The sequence below is a fragment of the Solea senegalensis genome, linkage group LG16 (genome assembly GCF_019176455.1).
Source record: "Solea senegalensis isolate Sse05_10M linkage group LG16, IFAPA_SoseM_1, whole genome shotgun sequence".
Lineage (NCBI taxonomy): Eukaryota > Metazoa > Chordata > Actinopteri > Pleuronectiformes > Soleidae > Solea > Solea senegalensis.
Window position 1 is genome coordinate 15058760 of NC_058036.1, and position 19026 is coordinate 15077785.

The following is a 19026-nucleotide window of genomic DNA, read 5'->3' on the forward strand; positions in this document are numbered from 1 at the left end:
AGCCACAGCCCCGTCTCCCCCGAGCGTGTGTCTACTTTAATCCTAACCCGTGAATAATTAATTTCCACCATCAAAAATGTCACGGAGCCATAAATGGAGCCTTTATGTGTGAACCTATCAATACAGCCATGATGCCGTATTAGCATTGATGGAGCTAAATATTAAAGGGGATAGATGGCCTGCTTCTGTTTTGTGCGTTAAAGTGCTCAGACTCCAAAAGGAGCTCCACAGCAATCGATGGCCGGAGCGTTGCTCCTCCTCTAAACTTCAATCTCCTCGCATGATTGATGATCTCGGGGAGCTTTGATAATTGACTGCACTGAGGTATAAGGCACGGATTTTCTATCAAGAGACGCGATTGGACGAAAGAGAAACATAAAGAATTACTTTCTCCACTTTTCTTTTTTCCCCCCTTCTTGGAAAAGTTCATTCAGGGCTCACGGGGGTGCTGCGTGCCTTTTTCATTTGCTAAGAAGACCAGAGCAATAATTAGGTGTAACATTAGGAGGCATTACTGACATAAACCGTGCGCAGACCGACTTATAACCACACCATAAGTAAGCGTCATGCGCTTGTATGAAACGCAGCATTCATAAGCTGTCTGTGTCATTTTTGTGTAAAGATAGTGTTTCTTTAACCCCTTATTTCTAACTGTGAAAATGGAAAAAAACAACAATAATAATAATGATGTCTTATTAATGTTGCAGTTTTGCTGTGCGTAAAAGTTTGGAAATGCACGGTGCGTAAATGCGCTTTAAAATGAACATTATTTTTGCTCTAAATCATTGTTGATGCAGTTCAGTGAGTGTTGTGTCAGTGTTTAACTCTCAGCAGTTGCAGCTTTAGTGTCCGCGTTGGTTGGAGAAAAAAAAAAAAGGAAAGAAAGAAAGAAAGAAAACCCTCCTCATTCAGCCTTCTCTGCTTTTCTTTAGGTTTCCTCTCGGCAAAAGGGAATTGGGTGGGAGTTGGATCTGTGTTGGTTTGGCTTTTTACCCCCAGTGTGGAGTTGAAGCCGTCCCTGTGCCTCGCATACACTCTGCATATCACAAGATTTGGTCTCTCCTCTCTCTTCACTGGAGCTGCTGTAGGACTGGCTATGGCCACCGCTACTTCCGGGATCCGTCATTTCATTCGCCCACCGCTCAGCGCTGCGAACTGACTCTGTTTCTATAAGCAAGCTAGCAGCCAACCTGCCAACACTCGCTGACACTCACTCATCTCAGTCTCGCCAGATAGACGAAATACCTACGGGGGAGAGAAGGCAAAGATCTGAGTCGCAATCTCTTAATTTCTCCTGCTTTTTTTTGCTTTTTGCAGAGATAATAAAACAAGATAGCGATCTGGAAGCATTAAAGGAGACACGGACTTGCGGGATGAAAACGGACTAAAAAGATTCGTCCTTCTCTTGAACATCATCACCAACCGTCATTCATTCATTACCTTGACAACCTCTGGCTTTGATTGACAGCCGGAGTGGCAAAAAGCCATGAGACACGACAGTTTAGTTACATGCAGGTTGTTGATGGGCCGATTGTAACCTTCACTTTGGCGCATTTTTTTCTTTTTTTCCGAGGAAAGAGGGGAAAACAAGAAAAATTGCAAAACTCCCTGATGCTACGATTTCAACTGAACCACACTGGCGAATAGGAGAATTCGCAAAGTTGGTTGAAAACGGAATCCTGCCTCTAAATCACTTTCTAACCGGGACTGGGATATTAAATATACGACAGATTCAGGAGTTTATTGGAGCGCAGCCTGATGGCGCAAAGGGTAGGTTTTAAATCTCCTACACTTACCTGTTCAAAACTACTGTAGGGAGGCCCTCGTATCGCTAACCTCTTGACGGGCGGTGGCAAATTTACTAAGTATTCATATCAAAGGCGCTGTATTTGACATTTTTGCAGCGCCTTTACTCTTCAGGCGGAGTGACAGCCTCTCTGCCTCTCACCGTCAGCCTGCGCCACAGTCACTGGAGCACTTTCACAGGAGACTCCAAACTCACTCGCTCTCTCCACTCGCCAAACTCTCTTTCGGGAAGCGTCCAACTTACAATGTTTTTGGTAACGACGAACAATTTAAAACACGGACAAAACATACGTGGTGCTTTTCTGCCCCTGCATGCGTGGCTGCAGCGCGTTCAGCTGCCCTTTTTCCCCTCTCTGTGCGTGTGTGTGTGTGTGTGTGCAGTGAAAATGAGACGGCATGCTCCGTGTACTTCTCACATTTGACTAAAAAAAAAAGAGGAAAAAGAAAAGAAATGAAACAGAATGGTGATAATAAGACAACGTAGCCGGACAGTCCGCTGACTTCTGCTCTCATTTTTATCCCCAGTACGATGAGCTGGGCCACTACGGTGGGATGGACGGAGTCCCGGCGTCGATGTACGGGGACCCGCATGCGCCCCGGCCGCTTCCCCAGGTCCACCACCTGAACCACGGACCGCCGCTGCACGCCAGCCAGCACTACGGAGCCCACGCTCCACATCCAAACGTTATGCCCACGAGCATGGGCTCGGCTGTCAACGACGTTTTAAAGAGGGATAAAGATCAAATTTATGGGTAAGGTCTGCACCAAGCAAAAGTATACGCCTGCACATTTGACTTTTATTTTTTTTTATTATTTTTTTTATTTTATGAAGTTTTTACCTTTTCTCTGCAACTTTGTTTACTTGCAGTTTCGCCTCTCCCCGCGTGCCACGAAAAATTCAAACCGTGTTTTGTAACAGGATTGACCGCAATCTTGGAGCTCTATTGTTGGTCAGGGGAGTTTTGTTGATGTGTAATTTTATACGCGTTGTAGAAGGCATCGTCAAGGCTGCAGTGAGTAAGAGTTAAGCCTCGAGCTCCAAATACAAGCTATAAAATAATATGGAAGCTGTCTGTGCTTGCTTCAAAGTCACAGACTGTATGTGGAAGTGCTGTATAATAAAAACACACGCTTTTTTTATAGTATCACAACAAATGTGCCACGTTATAAAGTTCGCTGTAATATCACAGATAACTATTATTTATAAGACCTTACATAGTGTGGACTCGCTTTAACGTTGTTGATATACGTGCACAAACTTGTCAGGGTTTTTTTTTTTTTTGGTTTTTGTCCACAACACACTCTCTCTGACACACACACACACAGTGCGTTGTATGTTTTGTAATTTCTTAAATAACAACAAAAATAATGTATAGGTTTAATTTAACAATTGGCCACAGAACGTGCCATAATCCACAGTGGTGTTAGTATAATCTGGTGTGTAGCACAGTTAATCCACTCCATCTCGTTCACTCACGCTGTCATAGGAGTAATGTATATAAGTTTATATTTATTCATTCACATTTTACAACTTATACCAGTTGAAGGAACAGACGTTAGACATTTTTTTAAGAGTGAGATTTAGTTTTTAAAAATGATTTTATCCTCTGTTATAGTATAGTCTGTTAAGCTAGAGTTTAATATTTGTATTACCATTTGCGTCAAAGTTAAAACTATTGTCTTCTTCTTCAGGAAGAATCATAGAAATCCACGGTGCCTCGGTTCGTCTGTGGGGTTGCTCTGCTAAATGATTATTTTTTATTTATTTATTTCTCTATTATAATTTTTTTTTCCAAACTGCACAATTCCTCTAAAATCTGAAACAATCGCTTTTGTGTGCGTCATGAGTTTTGTTGCCTTCTCTAAAGCGTTTATAGTCTTGCACTGTAAGAAGTGTCAGTGGATTATTAATGTGCCACGGAAAATATATTACTTTTTTAAAATAATTGGTGAATTTAAATATTTTAAACGCGTGTTTTCTTTCCTTTCCCTAATTTTTTTATCAGTTAGTAAAAAAAAACACACAAAAAAACAAATGTCTTTAATGCATTCATACACTTTTTTGTGTTATTGTTGATGATGTGTGGCACATGTAAAGACGCGACACAAATATGTTTTTGTTTGAACTGAATAGCGAGAAATAAATAATATTAATGATATTTTTATTACGCTGTGGGAAAGATTGTCGTGAGCGTGGAGGAGACGCGTATGCAGGTTGTTCGGGACAACATTTTTTGCAGTGGGCTTGTGGAGCCGGTGTGTGCCGCTTGTGCTCAGGCTTGTGTTTCCCTTCTTGCAGTCACCCTTTATTCCCACTGCTCGCACTGGTTTTTGAGAAGTGCGAGCTGGCGACGTGTACTCCGAGGGAGCCCGGCGTAGCAGGCGGCGACGTCTGCTCTTCAGACTCCTTCAATGAGGACATTGCAGTCTTTGCCAAACAGGTCAATTTTTATATATATATATTTTTTTTTTTTTTAAAAAAAGAAAAAATAATAATATATATGTTTTGGGTGCTGTGTGGCTGTCATGGCTCATTGTTTTTTTTGTTGTTGTTTTTTTTTATTATTATTCCCTACCTGCTTTTGTCTTAATAGGATCTATTATTATCTATGAGTTCTGTCTCAAAAATGAAAGTTGTAAAAAATGTCCACACACATTTAATTTATAATTAATGCTCTTAACTCGGTGTGCTGTTGCAGGTCCGTGCAGAAAAACCTTTATTTTCATCAAATCCAGAGTTGGACAATTTGGTAAGCAGCACACTTTGACCTCTCTCTCTCTCTCTCTCTCTGTTCTCTTTGCCTCTCAATAACCGCCGCCCTGGCTGCGGTCGCTCCCTGCCTTGTTTGGGGGGGATTTACTCTGGAGTGTCCACAGCATCACACAGTCAATAAGTGAACATATGATTTAAACTTCCGCGCAGATGTCAGATCAGTTTTGAAGTGAAGCTGTGTGACCACACTGGCCGCTGTCATTGTTCACTCTTCCCTTTCTAACTGACCCAGCTGACCATGCGCTGTGGAATGACTTAGTTGCTTGTGAGATGCAGATTTTTTTTTCAATCATGTCATGTCTAGTTAATAATTATATTAATGCATGATATACATATAAATATATATATATATGTTTTTAAAAAAAATTGAAATATACCATTTTAATTGTGCTTATTTTCTTTACTTGCAGATGATACAAGCCATACAAGTATTGCGGTTTCACCTCTTGGAATTAGAAAAGGTAAATATCCCTGTGACCTGTAATGGACTTGATGTTGAGATGAGGAGTAGATTTAATGTCCTGTGATTATTGACACTTATTTAAAAATAAACCGGCGTGCATTTGGAGGGAGGGCGGGCGGGGGCATAGTTTCACGTTTTTTTCATTTTCATAAAATATGCTGTTTTATTTAGCCAACTATTTGTGCAGCTGAAGTGAATATTGATCAGCGACGCTGGAGCCTCTTTGCTCGCGTTGCACATTGTTATCGATCCGCAGATTTGGTTTCAGCTGCTCATTATTTCGCCAGTTTAACGGCGTGTTCCTTTTTCTGTCGTGCAACTTGTTGCTCGGGCTCTCCTGAGAATAATAAGCTCTGCAACAATTTCACTATTGTTTCCTTTGCCGCCGATAATGTCCCTTAATTGGAGTTATTCTTGGACTGTGCATGTGGCTGAGGCGGACCCCACCCATCCCGAGGACTAATGTTTGTTCTCTTGCCCCCTTTTTTCTAAAGGTGCACGAGCTCTGTGACAATTTTTGCCACCGGTACATCAGCTGTTTGAAAGGAAAAATGCCAATAGATCTAGTAATTGACGAACGGGATGGCAGCTCAAAATCAGATCACGAGGAACTCTCAGGATCATCGACTAACCTTGCAGATCACGTAAGTACCACAACCTTTGTTGTACTGTGCTGTGTGTGTGTGTGTGTGTGTGTTTGTGTGTGTGTGCTGGTGATAGACGGCACCTGAGTGGACTATAACTTTAAAAGTCAATGCACACGAGCTGCAGAGTGTTTCAGAAAACAATCAGATTTGTTTGATGTGTCTCATATTGCAAACTTTAGCGCCACTTGGCCTCCGCTCAGCGCGTGACCCCGCTGTGCCATCAGTAAATAGAGCGTGCTCTTGTTCCGCAGAGGGGAAAAAAAAAAAGAAAAGTCTGTCGATCGATGGTCTGAGGTCAAAAGCTAGATGTGATACAATAGACTGAGTTATTGTTTTAGTCTTTTGATTAGGGGCGGACATGTGTGCATATTGTGTCCGTGCTTGCCTGTGTGCTCAAGGTTCCCGTGTGTGTGTGTGTGCGCGTAAATGCTGTCGCGAATTATGGAGAGTTTTTACGCGAGGCAATTATCTGTTACGCAGGTTTAATGTTAAAGCAGGGTATCAGCGCTAAGCTGTAGCTTTAGGCCAATATTTAAAAAAGAAAGGGGCTTTATATTTGGAGGCTGTGCACGCGGAGCTGGATATGGCCTGTGCGTAAAGCTGTGGATTTTGCTGCAGAGGTGGAGAAAGTGGTCGCGTATATTGAAATAGATCTCAGAGCTAAAGGCTTACCATCAATGTCAAGTTCACAAGGCATATGATGGTTCGTCTGGAGGCCCCCACATTGCTGTTGATGTTAATGTGTTTAATTGTTTGATATTGATTGCCCTGTGGTTTGCTCTGCAGTGGCTCGCTCTTCTCCTCTGCTCCCCATTTTATGGCTGGAGGCTCCATAATGCTGAATTCAATTATATGCACCTGAAGTATAGGGGCTTTAAATTTGAAGATCGATTCCTTTGGTTTAAATCGAGCATTTTCGGTATAATAAACACAGACTCTCCTCTCTATATAGACTGAGCTGACAGTGCATTATTGAGTTGGTATATGTGAATTATTGCGTCTCGCCTGCACCTGACGATGTTGACGTTTGGAGAGCGCCTATTGCGACAGTGACTAGTTAATATCTGTGCAGCACAAGGCCAAGCCTATTAGGAATTAAAGCAGATTTAAGTGTTATGCAGAGTCACTGCGCTGCATCTGTTGGGTCTGGCTTTAGGCCTAATAGCATTGGATTCCCTTTGAAAGCCCGTCGCGTTTACAGAGCCACACAGCGCAGCGCAGCGCACACAGGTGAATTAAAACATAATGAGATCGAACATGTCGGCGTCGGTTTGAGAAACGGCAATATTGTGGCCCTCCAACACAAGTGTAGAAATGAGGCATGCTGTTGTTTATGTTGCAGAGATTAGATAAACTAGCCTGTTTAGTTTCATGGCAGATGGCTGATGCTCAAGCCAATCTCCACTGGTGTCTCCCGCGCTCAGACACCGTCAGCTTTGCCACGAGTCCACTTGTGGGGAATATTTTTGATAATTAGAAAATTAGATATGCCAATAAAGCAAATCAGGAGCAGCAATAAACAAAGGGGGCTGCGTGACAAGCCATTTGTCTTGATGTCGTTTGGACTGACCACCTCATTAGGTATTTAAGGTTTGAGGGATTTATGTCACTCCTGTGGCACCAATGAACTTTTTTATTATACAGTTCCGAACTGCTGGGCTGGATTTGACAAAAGCAGAGGAGAGGGTTTTTTTTTTCTTTCTTCTTTTCTTTTCTTTTAGAGCTGCATGTGTCTGAGCTGAAAAATGAGTTCAGCAGTGGAGGGCTGCAGTGTATTATGAACACACACACACTTCTGGTGATAGTTATTCTTTTTAAGTCAAATGACTGCATCTCATACTATTCAGTGTGTGTACGTGTGTGCACACACTGAATAGAAATAATATTTGAAATAAATAAATACAATTGAAATGGTTGAGGTTAAAAATGCATACAGGGCTGTTTATGAACCTAAAAACCTTTAGCAGTAAATAGTCGACCTCAGGAACATAGTTTCCATGTCTAATTAAAAAGCCCCACATGCCTAAAACATCATACATGTGTTGAATATCCAAAACAATGCACAAAAATACATTTGGCTGCATGGCAATGGAGTGCACTTCTCCTTGTGTTGATTTATTTATTGTATTTATTCATTTGTGTGTTTGGCTGTGTTTTATTATTCATTTCTGTCCTTGCTTCTGATTGCAGAGAGGAAGGCAGCGTGATAGTTAGATATGCTAATTTATTTAGTTTAGAATCTCTCACGTCCATTTTTTCTTTGCTTTCATATGCATTTTTAATATATAGCCCCGGGCTACATCTCATTTGGCGAAAGTTGGTTTTTCTGGAGATGATGATGCTCTTCACTGTGAAGGAGGCAGCCCATTGAGCTTGTTTATGTGTGTGTGCGCCCCCTCTCCCTTCCTCGTTTTGTTCCCCCTCCTCTCTCTTCTTCATACCTGACAGCAGAGCATAATAAGCTCAGTTTTATTTACACTTGAATGCAGCATTGTCTTGAGAGATGATTGGATTATGGTATAGTGAGAGCGAGATGTGGTCCTGCTGACACTGTTGATTTCCCGTCTTTGCTCGCGGTGACTATCTCGTCCGTGGAGCCCACCCAAGGCTTCCCAACTCATTGCCCCTCCTCAGATCGACTCTATCCCATTTAAAAGAAAGAAAGAAAAAAGATGTTGTATTACACTTGAAGGGTGGTGGGAGGATGAAAAAAAAAAACCAGAGCGGTGTAGATTTGTTAACGGTCGGTACATTGTGTGTGTTCTTGTCAATGGTTTGCTCTCTTGTCTTTTAATTAATGAATAAAATGTCTTGTCTTTTCGGTGCTACATCCAATTAGGGAGCCAAACAGAATTAATGGTGTCTGAATATTATCTGTTCCAATGAATTAGCCTCTGTGTCTTCTCTTGCCATGGTGCTGCTTCTTCAGTCATGCTTACATATTAACGGGGGGGCTTTTCATTTCCTCTCTGCATATGCAGTGTATTGGTTTTGAGATTGCCCCTGAATTTCCGTATAAATATGGATTTGCCAAACAGAACTTCTTGAGGAATCTGGATTTTGGTAGTTTTTGACATGTTGAGCTCATGGCTGGAAAGGGGGATTTTGTTTGATTTAGTAGACTATTGGTCAGGTATGATGATGACGTCATAGCTTGACGTTCAATAGTTCATCTCGTGTCCATGCTGCTATGTACTGTGTGTGTTATCAGTGCTTAGAGGGGGACGCTTCGTGTAATGTCCTGTTTTTGTGCGTCACTGTTCGTGGTGCAGCGTGTACACAGCCCTCCTGCCTTTCCCTCTCTGCGGACGGTGAGCCTTCGGGCCGAGCTGGCCTGATGAACCGTGGAATTTCCTCCATTCTGGAGGTGTTCTAATTCAACTAGCGCTGTTCTCCTCGGGGGACCGACTATGTTTGGATCTCTCCCTTTCTCCTCTGTGCTGCTTTGACTCGGACTTGCTCTCGCCTGTTCCATGCAGTTGTTTTGTGATGGTGGGATGTCTGGCCTCACATTTCCTATTTGATTAGTGCTCATAGACTGGGCCCTGTTGGCAGGCATATCTAATCATCGCTACCGTGGCTGGAGAAAAGCTCGGTTCACTTGTTGCGTCTCTCACACTCCCCTTTTTTTTCCCTTTTTACTGCATTTCTGCTGTGAATGACATGATAAAAAAAACATGTGAGATTATAAATTTCATTGAAATACGACATATAATCATTACCCAGACGTATACTCATTTGAGAGACCCACGTGATAGTTATTTACGTAAAAAAAAAGAATAGATGACAATAAGATTATCTGTAATGACGGCTGTGTATTTATCATTTAATATTTAGGATGTGTCATTTCTGACGTGTGCCAGACTCATGAATCACAAAAGTTGTCACGATCTAATCTTCCTGTTTCTGAAGACATATTTTGCACATGTAATGTGCCACTCACAGCTGTGGGAAAAAGGGTTGTTTGTATTTGCCTCCGAGAAAGTTTGAAAGCATCTTTTAAGGCATCCGTGCAATCAGTCATTCCCTCACGTCTGTTTAAACGCACTTCAGTGAATTATTAGCTGCTAAATTAAGGACTATTTATATTCGGGGATAATTGAGGGTGTTGTAAATGCTCAGCTGTTCAAAAGTGCACCTACACTTTTCCAAAGTGGCTGCATATAATTACATGTTCAGCCCAACAAAAAATGTGAGGAGCCTTTCTTCTCTGTTTATGCCATGCGGCAAGATGTGTCTTGAAATGTCAGCTCGCGGCGTGATTTACGGTCGTGCGTCGTTTCTGTCGTGTCAGCGGTTCTGTACGTGTTCAGCCACGGGATCCGTGGGGCCTGCTGCTCGTGGAGTTCGGCGACACACACACACGCACACACACGTGGCTCGCCGTTTCTCAGCCCACCTTTTACATAGTAGCTACTACACACCGACATCTTTCTTCCCTCCCCTCCAGCCTCCACGGGGGAATTTGAGGGAAATTCAATGATGCCGCTAAATCAATTTTATTTGAAATTCCTAGGGATGTAGGCAGAGTGCAGTGAGGGAAGTGAGATTGTGCCAGGCAGGTGTTTGTAAATGAGAAACAGGGGACGGGAGCAGAGGAGGCGGCAGCAGCATTCTCCGGTTCTCCTGTGGCCTGGCTGCACTACAAGCCTTCTTCTCCCCATATTGTCTTCTGCTTTATTAATTACAACTTGTATTATCAGCCGCCAGTTGCTAACCCCAGCAAACAGAAAAGGCTGCCCCTAGAGACCACACTCTTTTTGTATCTTTTTCCTCTGTCCTGTTCTATTGTTTGTGTGTGTGTGTGTGTGTGTGTGTGTGTGTTGCATGTTCCTGCCTGCACATTTATTTGAGATTGCTCACTGGCGTTCTCCTCCTCCTCCTCCTGGTAACACTGCTCTTTAACACAATTAGTGAAGAGCATGGAGTGAACCATGTTTGACTCCTAATTATGTCCAGCTTTAGGGAATAGTTACATGGACTAGAGGCCTTTATTCCTCCTCCTTTTGATTCTTCTTCCTAATGTTTTATCAAGGACTTTTTTTGTGTAGGTTGAAGAGGCTTGTTTGGGGTGACATGTTTTTTTTCCGTTTTTACAACATGTTTGAACTTCGTCATACCCATGGGGATCGTGACAAAATGGTTGTTGTGTGTTTGTGTTGTGCAGTGCAGTGTCTGATGATGCGCCCTCTGTAGCTCGGAGAGACGCGCTAAATTATTCATGGGCAGGAAAGGCTGTTGCTTTTGTCGCCTTGTTGAGCGTGGAAAGTTAACACTGTTGTTTTGATATTTGTTGCATTGTTTCCACCAGACAGGTTTATGAATGAGACGTGAGTTGCAGGTATTAAAAGAGTAGTGTGTGCTCCATTAATGTTGCCGTCCCGCTTTACACAGCTGTAATATCAGGTCGTATAAAGTGCTGCGGTCTGCTTTTTTTGCCCTATAGGAACCAAACTAACAAAGCTTTATCTATATTCCTGGATACTGGCCCATTAAACTCACAGGGTAGCAAATCACAGCAAAATATCATTCCCTTTAACACCATTAGCTGGGGTGTCTTTGAATTTAATTTAGTGCCAGCACCATTAAAAATGACACATTACTCTGCAATGATAGCTAAATTAAGTCCTATCGATTCAGCAGTTGCATTAAAACCATGCTGTGGCCATAGCTTGCAAGTCTTAGAGAGCGAGAGTGTGTGAGAGCGGCAAGCATAGTTTTTCAGGTCTGTTTCGCGACTTGCTGGCAGTGGGTGTCTCGCTGCAAGGAAGCAGAACCCAGTCATTTTCTTCTCTTGGAACAACAACAGACTGGTCGCTGCAGAGAGACCAGCTCTGGCTAAATACATTATGCATTCAGGGAGTCTGGATTTTTCAGCGTTCGCTCTTCCTTCCCTCTGTCTTACATGAGAAATGAAAGAGTGTGTTGTTATGTTATTAGAATGACTAGAAAATGACGTTGAAAGGAGTAGTAACGCCATGTGTGACACAGAACAGGGAAACGTTGGCAGGCTAAAAACCCACGCACAGGCTTTTGTTCGTCCCTCTTCTGGGTAAATCTCCCACCTCTTTATCTGATTGCCATTCGGTGAACAGCTGACGCTGAGAGGGCCTTGAGTGGAGCGGAGGGTCTGAAGGGCCTTGTGTGTTTCTGTCTGCTGTGTTCAGCTCCGAGCCGTTGAAGAAAACAGCCCTCCTTCCCCAAAAAACTTAGGCAGATAAAAGGGCTCTGGCTCTCAGGCATAGCAGCAGCCTCGCCTCTGCAGCAGAACAGGGGAGCCAGCCTCAGCAGCCACTCCTCTTATAGACTCGATATCCCTGAAAACCTCTTCTCCACTAGTCTCCAGGCCCTATCCTGTCTGTCCTCCTCCAGTACAACTCACTCTGACTGGGGGAAACAAAGCAGGCTGGGCAGGCTCCTCTCTGGCGGGAGCAGAGGGAAAAGAAGTTCATCAGGAACGCTACTGAAGTTAGACGAGATGGTAAAAACGGCCTCTTTTTGGGAATACTCTGCGGCGTGTACTTTTTTCTCCTGCTTTCTGATGTATATATCTGTGTTGGTGTGTGTTTGGGGAAGGAAAAAACCCATAGCGGGAACTGAGAAGTGGGTTGAGGTTTGTGGGAAGCCCTGATGCAGGCCTGTGTTTGTTTGGCTTGGGCTCCGCTCATGGGGCTGCTTCTCTTGGGCCCCAGACAGCGTTGGCCAACATTTTGTCATCATGCTCAGGTGACACGCTAAATCGGGAAAGACTAGCGAGGGTTGTGTGTGCTGTGAGTCTTTACCAGCTCTGTCTGAGACGCTGTTTGGGGTTAGTACTCGCCTGGGCCTGTGTGTTAGTGGGCATAATCGTAGAAAGTGACGTGATCGGTCTGTCCGTCTATTGCCTGCATGGCGGAGGAAATTCCACCTCAAGCCTGCCTTCGTGTGGCACTGATAAAGCCTTTCCTGTACAGTAAAAAAATCCTGTTTCCCTGTGTGCACTGACAGGGCAGTGGGAAGGACCAGGAAAGAGGGGAGGATGCGAGAAAATGAACTGTAGAAGAAAGGAAAGTCTCCTTAAAAGCCATGAATTTGTTCATGGACGTGTCTTTGAAGTTAGCCAGCTGAGATTTAACACTCTTTTCCGCATGTGTTTGTATATGTGAGAGTGAGGCGTGTGTGCGTGTGTGTTTAAACTTCCTGCTCTGTTATGTCATTAGCATGTGTGCATAAGTGTATATCTGCAGGCCTCTGCACACGGGCGTGCGTGTGTGTACGACAGTGTGGGTGTGTGCACATTTTTGGCAGATTAGCAGGAGAATCACTGTCATATCCTATTTTCATTTCTGACACTGGTAATGATGAATGGTGCCTGTGGAGTGTTTGGACTTTTTACCTCGATATTTCTCACTTGACACGGAAGTCTCAATTGGTTATGGTATAAACGAACTCCACCAGGCTCTGCCATATGTGTTTAGACAATCGCTCAGGAGTGCTCTACTCGCAGCGTTCAAAATCAAACGCCACATTAACAGTGCTGCGTTTTGCTTTCATGCATTAATGAAACACTTTGATTACACTGTTTTGACTTATTGCCAGCTGCTTTAGTGCATTCGCCTCTTTCTCTTCATCTGTTATTATAGTGGCATTGTTGATTGTCTGTTAGCCGGGGCTCTTTGCCTTGCCAAGAGAATGTAAGCAGGCCAAGGACCCTCGCAGTGCCTGCAGACTCATACAGATGTCACTCTCATGTTTCCAACATACTCATGTGGCCTCTCTCCTTCTCTCCCTCTCTCCCCCCCCCTCCTTCTCGCCGCTCTCTGTGCTCCTGGTTTGCGGTCTGGATGGGGAATGTGGATGGATGCACGGATGGACGGATGGATCCCACGCTCGCTTTCTCTCTTTGCAAACCTCAGAACCCAGCTTCCTGGAGAGACCACGATGACGCCACCTCCACACACTCAGCCGGCACACCGGGGCCCTCCAGTGGGGGACACGCTTCACAGAGCGGTGACAACAGCAGCGAACCAGGTAAGCCAGCACAGAAATGGGTATGCATGCACACACATGCGCAAACACATGATCATCCATAGATCCGTGCAGGAGACATTAATCATCACGTATGAGTAGAGTTGCCAATGCTTCAATTTAAGCCTATTTAATGTGAAATCTACAAAGAAAAGATGTCACATCTGTCTATACGTTGACACCCCAGTTCTTCCTATTCCACATTGGATTATCCCGCTTTTTGACTAACGTCCATGTAAGCACATAGTCGACACCTAAAAATGAACCTGCTTATCCACTGCTACAGTCACATGCAAATAAAAGCAGCCGCCACTGTAATGCAACAAACCTTTGGGGCTTCCAAAAAAAAAAAAAAATGTTGCTATTTGGAGAGCTAAACAAAAAACTGGTGGTTAGCTGTATATTTCTGCCCGTTCTTGATTTCATTTAAACCACATTGACTTGCTCTTGCACAACAGCCCCTAATACTGTGTCAGTGCGCCTTGTGTTGCTGAGCACGCGACCTGCCAAACGACAATAATGCACTGAAAAACAAATATATTTGAATTTGTTACAGGTAGTGTGTGTAAGTCACAGTAATCTGCCTTGTATTTTTGTTACGGTCTGCGTCCAATTTGACATGTAAATGATCAAAAGCATATGCTGTTACTGGAATTGAGCAGTGTGGCCAAAAACATCAATACACTGTTAGCTTGTTTATGAACTAAATCAAACAGCTAAGAGAACAGATGATGAGCTCTTGGTCCTTCCATTATTGTTGTGAATGCACCAAGATCTCCTTTCACTGCAGGCACAGTGTGTGTGTGTGTTTGTGGGACTCTTTCTGTGTCTGTGCTTGCCCTCTGGCAGTGTCCAGGGCTTTGCATGAAATTTCATCACACCCTCTACACAAACACACACACACACACACACACACACACTTTGATACACACTTACACCAAATATCGTCCACACATAGTGGATCGGCTCACTGTGTCGGCTGTCTTTTTGCCAATAAGCGATCAAAGGTATCGACAGGATGTGATGGTTGATGGGATCTGTGGCGGGGGCTGTTTAAATCAGCTCGTCCTCTTTAGACAGAGGCAGTTGTTGCTGCTTCTGGAACATTAGCGACCACAGAGTGAGGGCCTCAGCAGACCTCTGCGGTCGGTAGTGTCAGGACGAGTTGGATCACAAGCTGTTGTCAGGCTGAGGAGAAAATTCTGTCGCTGAGCTATCAGCAACAGGATGTCTGTGCGGGCATGATGAAGGAATGGTTATTAATGTGACACTTACTTGATCCTGATAGGGAGAATTCTCCTCCTGCTTTCCTTATGCAAGGCAATGTGCAAGCAAAAAAATGAACGTTCCCCTTAAATGCAATGAATTTATTGTTAATCTTTAAACTTTAAAAAATAAAAATGTTAGATTTTCTCCAATTACGTCCGTTATTTATATATATGTATATATATATATATATATATATATATATATAAAAATGCTGACTGATTGTATGTCAGGGGACAACACATGGGGAGAGATTTTGCAGTCTTCCTTTTGTAATTGCAGGCAGCACAATAGACGAAGAGTGCAGGAATAACAGCGCGGGGAGGGAGGGTGAGAGAAAGAAATGCACTGCCTATTGATTATCTTACACACATAAGTACAAGTGACCTGTAATCCACAGAGCACTTATCGACTGCTCTCCCCACCGTATCCAGTAACAGCGGATCAATATAGGCCAAAGACAGTTACGGTACGGCACCGCACACTGGGCCAAGATAGACTTGGTCTAGATTAGGGCCAGATCAGAGGCCTGACCTATTATGAAGAGTGCTAAATGCTTGATATAGCAGTTCAAAAAACAACAGCAACAAACAAACAAACAAAAAAAAAAAGGCAAGCAGCATAGAATGGAATTAGAGCTTTACAGAGGGATAGGGAAGAGCTATTGAAGGTGAAAGAGTAGAAACAAATGAGAGCGAGAGAGAGAGGGCAGCTGATTTAATGGTCTAATGAGACCATCCTCCAGCCAGTTGTTTTGTGTGAGGCATGCTCTGACCTTTCGCTCTGCTCGGGAGCCCTGCCGCCTCATTTTTCACATTCTTGCAATTACGTTAACGCTTGAAGCGCTCGCTGACTCCTGACTCTGGCCCTTCCATTCTGACACAAGCTCCAACCGCCCCCCCCCCCGCCCCCAACCTCTCTGCACCTTTCCCTCCTCTCCTCCACGCATGAACTCGTCTCTTATCTCAATACATTTCCACATAAAATTTGTAGTCCACACTCTGGAGTCCACGGAGCAAACGTGAAATGTGTGCTTCCCTTCAGTAATGGGGTCTTTAACAGCTTGGCCCCTGTTAAAAGGGGTGACGACGTGGATCAGTTGAGGACAACAGAATAGACGGGGGGAAAAAGTGAGAACAAGGGGGAGAGACAGACAGAGAGAGAGAGAGAGAGAGAGAAAAGAGTTTGTGAGTCCATCAGTGCTTTTTTGGTGTCAGCTGCCAAGAAAAACATCAACTTTCTCTCCCTGTTTTTCCATCTTGAAAGGTGGGCTGTACATGTACCGGTGGCTTGAAAAACATTTACCTCGGAAATTGATCCATCGTTGTGTTGAATATGTGACTCCAGTCTGTTTCATACCAGTGGTGGAGCATATCTGACAGTGGCCAATTCAAACTGTAAAAAAAAAACTTTGCCTTGTTTCTTCCTCTGCTTTTGGCTCATGTTAGCGGGTGCACAGGAGAATAAAGCTCAATAACAGAGTTACATTTTTTTATTATCTTTTTTTTTTAAAGCACTGTATTTGTAATCATACAAGTCTCTGAACAGAACTTACTTCCACAGTCTCTGACTCGTATCTCAGCTCTGGAGATTGTTGTGAACCTGTGCCAAAAAAAACAAAACAAGAAAACAGCTCAGCAAGTGCATGAATATACATATTGATCCTCCTGTGGAAAAAACACTATTCTCAAGTAATAAACTAAGGTGAGAAACGGTCAAAATTGTTGACACATATCTAAATGGTTTCAGTCCAATAGTCAAAACTACAACCCCTCCCCTTTCAATGTTACCATTTGTCTTAGAATTTCCCAGCAAAAAAAAAAAAGGAAAATGTGAATTATCACCCTCAGGGCAAATTCTGCACTTTCACTTATTGACTCTTAGACAGTGACTCCCTATGTTCTGGCTAGAAAAACAAGTTTCAGTGGTTAAAGGGAGATGGTTCAGAAGGTAACAGCACAATAACGTCATTGGCTCCGTTTGCACATCATTTTGATTAACAGCCCTCTGGAACTCCTCCAAGCTTATCTGGAAACATCAAAAAAACATCGGTTGCAGGGAAGTTAAACTTTGATAAATGTACGTGTCTCAAGATAGCACACGTTTCCAAACAGGTGTCCATAATATGTTAAACACCGTAAGTGTGATGGAATACACGGGCCGCGTTGCTCACACCGAGCACAGCAGAGTCAAATGCACTCAGTCATGAAATGTAAATCCCCATCGGTGATTCAGCGTGGTAGGTAACGTCCAGCCCCACGCTGTACGTTCCTGAGTGTGCGTGCATGCTTCAGCTCCAGTCCACACTTGTAATTATTAGCTATGCATGAAGACCAAATCTCCATTGACATCTTGAGTGGGTGAGCAAAGGGGCTTTCTGTACAATTGCCCGATTCTACTGTAGATGGAAAAGAGGCTCGACAGAAGAGAGGGAGGAAAGCATTTGGTACATTTTCTCAGCAATTGAACAATCCCCACACTCTGTGGATAGACAGACTCCCCAGAGAGAGACTGAGAGCGGCAGAGACGGAGCGAAAGGGAGGAAGAGAGGCAGAGCCTGAGTGTTCGGCTCCAAGGGATCACGCTGCGCTTGATGGAGTTGTGGTACATTTGTGTGTGTGTGCGATTGTTTGTTTGTGTGTGAATGCGTGTGGAGTGTGGTGAGCTCCCTTGGCCCTGACTGGGGCGCCCCACTCAGCAAGGTCTTTGTGGTTGAGCTCACTGCAGGGAGTGGAGGGAGGGGTGTGTGGGGGCGGCGGGGGGGTGATGTTTGGGGGGGTCATTCCTGTTGGGGACACAACTCTCCGAGTCCAAAGCCTGTTGAATCGGGCATTTTCCTTACCATTTTTTTCTGCACTTACGGCTCGTGAAGGTGCAAAAAAATGAACGAAAAGGGGGGAAAAAAAAGTTAATAGAAAACTCCACCATCTCAGTTTAACACAAGATGGAATCCTTGCTGTGTTTCTGCACTAAATATTGTAGCTGTGGAGTGATCAGCGAGGTGTGTCTGCGTATAGAAAATATACTGAGTGTGTGAGCACGTGTGTGTGTGAGTGTGAGAGTGCGCGTGTGTGTGTTGGCTGGTTCCCTCTAAGTGCCTGTTAGAGTTTAATTTAGTGTAGTAATTAAAGCTGAACACTGGCCCATAAACAACAGATAAACAATAAAGCAGACCCAAGCCCTGCTGTTTCATGGCTCTCACTCCCAGCTGTTGGAGCACTGATAATTTTTACACAGTGCCCCCACCTCGCCGCAACACAATGCTGAAGCAACAAGGGTGTGTGTACGTGTGTGTGTGTTTTAAATGTGTATATTTTAGTGCGTGATGGCAGAGGCCGGACAAAAAAGGCCAAAGAAACACATAAACACACAGGATATGTCCACTTCCCCCCCCTCAAAGAAAAACACAGAGAAACCACAGTAAAGCCACCAGGAAGTGGAGTTTGCCTCTCACAGAACAAGTAGAGTTAGAAAGCTGCACCTTAATGGGAAAACAAGCAGAAGATATACCTGGTTAATGACAATAACAATGCAACAGTGTTTCTCAATGAGCTACTCAGCGCAATTTTAGCCTTGTCACTACATGTCAGCCAGCCATGTTCGTCAGGTGCCTGTTGTGAAAACAGTGCAATATGTCTGTCTGATGGTTTGTTGGGAAGGGGTAGGGCCACTGTTGAAAGCTGAGAAGAGTTGCTGTGGAGGGGGAGAAAACACGGCATGGAGGGGATACTTTCATGATCCCATTAGCATAAGAGAGGCTAAATTATTCATGCGGAGTGCTTAATCTATAGGGAAAAGTATAGTTAATGCACATAGTTTTAAAATGGATCTCTCCCTGCCTCTGCCCTAACACCAGATTCTTGCTGGATTCAGCATTCGCGGGCATTTACGGGAACGGCTGTCACTCTCCCACACACACACACACAGACATAATATGTGTGGGCATATGAGCACCCTTGCTTAAGCACTGCTGCACTTCAGGCAGTTTCAAGGGGCTCTGCTCTCAGACTCATCCCCACTCTCCATAAGTCCCTCTCTCATCCTCGCACTCTCTTTCCATTTAT

The 19026-nt window shown here is 43.9% G+C and overlaps 1 protein-coding gene across 6 annotated transcripts in view; it reads left to right on the forward strand.

The window, feature by feature from the left end:
• Positions 1–937: 937 nt before the first annotated feature.
• meis2a (Meis homeobox 2a) overlaps positions 938–19026 on the forward strand; it is a 76382-nt gene continuing 58293 nt past the window's right edge. For 4 of the 6 annotated variants that reach the window (XM_044047708.1, XM_044047710.1, XM_044047709.1 and 1 more), the window contains exons 1-7: positions 939–1770; positions 2332–2558; positions 4106–4247; positions 4506–4556; positions 4990–5040; positions 5537–5686; positions 13585–13699. In XM_044047708.1, the coding sequence (XP_043903643.1) occupies positions 1759–1770; positions 2332–2558; positions 4106–4247; positions 4506–4556; positions 4990–5040; positions 5537–5686; positions 13585–13699 (748 nt within the window). In that variant the 5' untranslated portion in view covers positions 939–1758. Of the gene's footprint in view, positions 1771–2331; positions 2559–4105; positions 4248–4505; positions 4557–4989; positions 5041–5536; positions 5687–13584; positions 13700–19026 lie in introns of all 6 variants that reach the window. The other 2 variants (XM_044047711.1, XM_044047713.1) reach the window with 1 other exon arrangement.